Source organism: Astatotilapia calliptera, chromosome 14, assembly GCF_964374335.1.
Source record: "Astatotilapia calliptera chromosome 14, fAstCal68.1, whole genome shotgun sequence".
Lineage (NCBI taxonomy): Eukaryota > Metazoa > Chordata > Actinopteri > Cichliformes > Cichlidae > Astatotilapia > Astatotilapia calliptera.
The window spans coordinates 34,721,540-34,727,539 of NC_137435.1; the positions used below are offsets into that span (position 1 = coordinate 34,721,540).

At 38.5% G+C, this 6,000-nt stretch overlaps 1 protein-coding gene across 2 annotated transcripts in view; it reads right to left on the reverse strand.

Moving 5' to 3' along the window:
• The window catches only part of LOC113036314 (chloride channel protein 2), a 184,075-nt gene extending 179,760 nt beyond the window's left edge, over positions 1-4,315 (reverse strand). The window contains exon 1 of one of the 2 annotated variants that reach the window (XM_026192578.2): positions 941-4,315. In XM_026192578.2, the coding sequence (XP_026048363.1) occupies positions 941-991 (51 nt within the window). In that variant the 5' untranslated portion in view covers positions 992-4,315. The remainder of the gene's footprint in view (positions 1-940) is intronic. The other variant, XM_080288596.1, reaches the window with a different exon arrangement.
• Positions 4,316-6,000: the final 1,685 nt, after the last annotated feature.

Sequence of the window (6,000 nt, forward strand, 5' to 3'; positions counted from 1 at the left end):
CCTATGACATGTGCATGTTTACCCAAACTATCTAACAGGCATTTAATTTATTCATCAAATGGCGCTTGCATTGTAGCAATTTAAATCTTGACAAAACGCTGTCCAGCAAGATTCATTTACTTATTGGCAGTCAGATATGCATTGCAAAATTTACATTTAGCTAATAAAGCATCTAATAGTACGGTTGCGTTCATCGGTTGGAAATGGATGCAGTACTGTTTGATGCAAACTGGTATAATTTGTATGCAGAATTAATAAACTCACTTACACATTAAAACTGCAATTAAGTAAGTAACCTTTTATATGGTATTATGACAATACAGACGACTCTTACGGCCAGATTGTTTTTTTAACAGTGGAGTTTGGCTGAACTCTTGCGTGGGTGTTATCGGCTGCTACCTATTGACAGAGCCAAATCCAGATGTTCGGACAAACACCTTTACTTCCAGAGCTACAGCGAAGCCGCAAGCCGGAGAAATTCAGTGTGTGGTGTTCACCAGTTTAGGAATTAGCTCATGTTAATTCACAAGAATACATGACTTGCAATTACGGAATTAAGGACACATTAGCCCGACACAGCAGGCTCCCGACACCGCAAACCTCGACCATTCACGTGAGAACACCCGGAGGTTGAACTTCGTTTAAAATGTGACAATTTATACTTAAAACTTGTGTTTTCTACCGCATACACACTCCACAAGAAATTTCCACAGTCACATAGGCACACCGTTGAATTCGGCACGTACATACTGCCCCACACTTCATTCATCTCTATTCCAGCTTTTGGCCACACTTGGCTCACACGTTGCTCTTTATCGTTGTCTCCAACAGTTTAACGAGCAAAAAGGGGCACACGGTGGCTTCTCCGCCAACCCAAGAGAAGTGGACGCACTGTCGAACAAGGGAACAAAGTTCAGAGTGGTGACAAGCGAAGACTTACAAGAGTTTGTTCATACTGCAGCGCCCGCTGATCTGACCCGTCTCCTGCCATGGTTCAGCTCGCGGTTTTCAGGTCGCCAAGTGAAAGGAAAAGCCGACAGCGCTATTGTGTTCTCACTGATTAAAGCATTAGATTTACTGTAGTTTCTGTTAAGGAGTTCACAAACGGAACTCCAAGTAAAGACTGTGAACTGGTTACAGTAAGTTCCTTCATTTTATAGCCTCAAGTTCTCAACAAGATAGAAGGCTGAGGCGGAGCTTTTGCTAGTTTAAGTGGGAGGTGTCAGTCAAGCCAGAAGGAACCTTTCGGTTGTTCATAGTTTTTCTTTTACCTTTAATCCTTTATTTTCTTTAGATAAAAATTAAAACCAAAACAAAACAGTCTAGTTTAGTATATATGCTTGTGTTGTTGTTGTTGTTGTTGTTGTGTATGTAATCAGGGAATTCATTAAAGGTTAAATAATATGAGTAATTAAAGCCTTCTGAGCTGGTCCAAGCTTCTTCAGGACCAAAAAACAAAGGACAATCAATCTAACCGTGTTCATAAGGAACGGTGCTGCAGTCATATGGTAGAGCTCCTAATGACTCCTCATCTCACAGCAAACATTTAGACTTATAACAGGAAATGCACAGGTTAAAGTGTGCCCCACTGTGTCTGAATGCACAATAACAGAGCCCTGGTACTGAACAAAATGTAACAATTTTTAATGTTAGAAATAGAAATGTCTGCATTTCGGTGGGGGGGACAAAGCTCTTTTGAGTTAAGCATTCAATTGTGCTCTGAAAAAATAACTTTGTGTAGGAATGCACAGTTTTATGCTCACAAATCACAATGGGCATTTTCAAAATTACTGAGGTTAAATCAGTGAATGACACAGGCGGCCTGAAACACAGTATGTGTGAAATGTTCTCTTTGGTGTCATATCTCTTTACTAAATAGTGAAATCTATATCTCATTGTAGCTATTTATTTCTGCATTAAGCTAGCTGCTACAAACACAATGCACCAGTGATAGGACAGGTGTTCTACAAGGAATACAATCTCTGAAATATCTCTGACACAGATGAATCCATCTTTTTTTTTTCTTTCTTTTTTTAAGTATGATTAATGCAAGTTTTTCCCTGACATGACCCAATCTTTAAAGGTTGCTTAAACCCTGATGTATCGCATCGCAGAGATGTCAGCTAAAGTTAAAACATTGTCAGGCTGTATTCTCATGTAATATGAACTGGAATCACATCGAGTCCAGAATTTGTACCTAATTCGCGTTACTGTTTAGCCTTTAGTTACAAGACCAGAGATGATGCAGTTTAGAAGCATTAGGTTAGGTAGAAATCTTCTATTAGGAAGTAAATAATTTTAAAAGTACATAGAAGTATGTAATCCTGGTTGGGGTGGACAACTACACTTAATGTTTTTGGTAAAATGTTACAACCTTGTGGTGAAAGTTTCCATTTAATATTGGTTTCCATTTAAATGTATTTGATAAGGTAGCTGAAAACCTCTGAAGATTGAGTTTGAGTTGTTGCCTTCCAGCCGCCGTTTTAGAGTACCTGTGAGGAAGACTAAAAGACTCCAGGTCTCTTTTATCCCCACTGCATCTTGTCTCCTCAATGGCAAATAACTGTTCTTGGACTTTTTAATCACTATTATTGTCATTATTATTTTATAGTATTGTTCTGTTTATTTATATCCTGCTGCTAAACTAATTTCCCCTTGTGGGACAATAAAGAAATTGAATTGAATTGAATATTTACTACAGTATTTGAGGCTTTAGTGAAGTATTATACCAGCTGACCTGTCAATACTGACCACCAACAAGCTACACTGTGTGAACTTCACAGGTAGTCCATCTAACTCACAGGTGTCAAACTCCAGGCCTCGAGGGCCGGTGTCCTGCAGATTTTAAATGTGTCCTTGATCCAACACAGCTGATTCAAATGGCTAAATGACCTCCTCAACATCTCTTGAAGTTCTCCAGAGGCCTGGTAATGAACTGATCATTTGATTCAGGTGTGTTGACCCAGTGTGAGCTCTAAAACCTGCAGGACACCGGCCCTTGAGGCCTGGAGTTTGACACCCCTGATAACTGATGCATTTCAATCTGTTTTAAGGGATGAAAGATATGACATTTTCACAAAGCTACACTGCCAGCGAGAGTAAAATTTGGAGCAGTTCATTAAAATCTCTAAGATTATGTAATCTAATCCTTTTTCCATTTTCTGATGCCAGGAGGAAGTGTAATTTTATTTTGCCATTGTTTTATACATAATATTTACAGACACAGCACGCTACTTTATTCAAATCTAATAACATTCTGTATATTTTCTTAGTATTTGTTACTTGCTAGCACAAATGCTAACATGCTAAAGTAGAAAACTAAAATGGTTCATATTATAAAAAAGAAAAATTCCAAATGTTGCAAACATCAATATGTTACCAGTGCAGACATGTTTGCATGCTAGGATGCTAGAACTATAAAGCTGCATCAACACAAGGATGACAATGAGGGATTCGCTCATCATGGATCACTTTGAAGGTGATGGTTATCTCTATTGGACATTCCAGCCTGTGGCTACCCAGTTAATTTGCTGGCAGGTTATCTGTGAGTCACCGGTATCGTGCTCTCTCATCAGCAGTCGCTTCAAATACTTGTCTCAAAGTTTATCTTGGGACCTGCCAAATTTACATCGCCTTCTGTGTAGATGTAACCAATAGCACCACACCATTGGATTACCATTTTGAACCCACCAAGCTAGCCAACTTTGAGGGTTCAAATTACAGTTGACTTTTTCTTTTTCTTTTTTAAAACAATAAAACCAATTTTCTACCCCAATTCAGATTTATGTTTTATATTCCTTGGGGAGAGGAAACGTCTGTAACAGTTGTATGTTTTTTGTTTGTTTGTTTTTTTAATGTGGGAGATGTAATGAATGCTTGGAGACAGAGCATTTGGCTTTGGAGTAGATTCAAACCCAGCAATCACCTGCTTACCCCAGTGAGCCCAGGATGTTTGATTTTGCCTTTTTAGCTGGTGTTACCATGTTAGGATAAGAAAGCTTCTCTCAACAGATGGCACTCTCAAGCTGCGAGCTCATAAAATCCCCAGTCTGTCTAAACCTATAAGACAGGTTGCTTTCACAGTACTGACTACTAAATATTTCCTTGTTATTGTTTTCTTTAGGTGGTGAATCAGCTGAAGCACTAGGTATTTGTTGTTTGCGCTGCGCAAGGGAGTGATCCATTTCTGCCTTCATTAACCATCTTGCCATCAGTCAGGGGCTTTAGAAATTAGCGAATTTTGTTTAATTGTATGCTATACAGCAACTGAGACTTAAACCCAATAGGAAAATGTTTTTCCAGTGAATAAATCTAGTAAAAAGTAACCTAGTGGCTTTTGTCAAAGACTTCCATACAATGTGACTTATCTTTTGGCAAATTCAGGCACTTCTACTAGGTTTCATTTTGTAGCACCAGAAACTACATCCATTATTATTATACAGTTTATAGAAGAATGATCATGTTTGCATTGTAATTTTGAGGATGTTAGCATTGTGATACTGGCATTTACTGTTTTTCCTCTGAGGTACAGACTCACAGAGTTTTGAGTCTGGCTGTAGATGTTCAGTCTTGTTAAGTAAGACACAAAGACACAATATCCCATTCTGCTTATTGTTTTGGAATAAGATACTCTAACATAAAAGAATCACATCTGAAAGATTATGCCTTGAAATAAAAGATAGAAAGTTACTGATCTGAGCCAAAACCACAGACAATCAGATCAATGCAGAGAAAGCTCACTCTCACTCGGTATCACTTGAACAAACCTTTTCATGTGCAGAGGTTAACCATTCTAAAGATATTAACTGCTATCCAGTCGAACAAAGATAACTCTTCCTGAGGTCAATAATGTGTTAGATTTAATTTGTCTTCAGAAACCTGATACTGAGAAACTCAGGTGTTTGATGTTCTTTTGCAGTGATGTGAAACAAATACTAGGAACCTATTCATAGCTGTTAGCGGGGAGTCCAACCTGATATGAAACTCTACAAAAATACACACTTGAGCTCACTGCTGTTGGACAGAAGAGGTTAATCATTAGAATAGCACTGCTTTGTGTGAATCTTGTTTGAAAGCGACAACCTTTGTAGATTCAGCTCCTATCTTGTGGAGCTGCTGTTTTTAAGGTTACGCAAGGGTTCACATTCTTGAAACTCATGACTCACAATGGAAAATGGCTGGAGGTATGTGATAAGCAGAAACACCAGTTGATCAACAGCAGTCATCCATCTATTTTCTACCACTTATCCAGATCTGGGCAGTGATGGCACAAAACATTTATTGAGGGATCTATCTTCCCTACTACATCCTCCATCTCTCTCCGTCTCTGGCCTCTGCCTGGTTCACTTGTTGTATTTGAGAGCGTCCAGAATACTTTCACAAAGCCATGGTTGTATATAGAGATTGAAAAAGAAAATCAACCCCTTGTGCAGTTAAATCTGTAGTTGTCATCCAAGGTGCATGTTTGTTAGTAAGAGCTGAAAGGAGTCACAGGTCTAAAAATGGTGACAACTGAAAAACAAAACTGGAGCCTTTAAAAATGCACGCCACGCACCAAAACGGTGGCTATGTCCCTATTTTGTTATATTAATCTGTTTTGAGGAGGGTTGGCTAAACTGTCATGAAATGTGGACTCTGACACAGATGGGTGAAATTGAAAGGTATTGTACGTTTAATGATTGCTTTTTAGTCCAAAGGAACAACATCCAGCCGGAAAGAAGTCAATGAGGCAGAATAAACTGAAACAGGGATAATAGGCAAACTCAAAACAAGAACAACAACAAACAAAGGATAACAAAAATAAAAGTGAGAATGGAAACTCACAGCGAAATTCCAAAAACTCCAAACACTGGGTCAAAGACCTAGGACCATGACATAAATGATGAGGCAGCTAGTCTGAAATAATTCGCACATTGTTCTTAAGGAGACCACAAAGTTTATCACAGTTTATTTTGTCATTAAAAGTCTGTAAATTAAATATGTTACCCTCAAGAAGAGCAG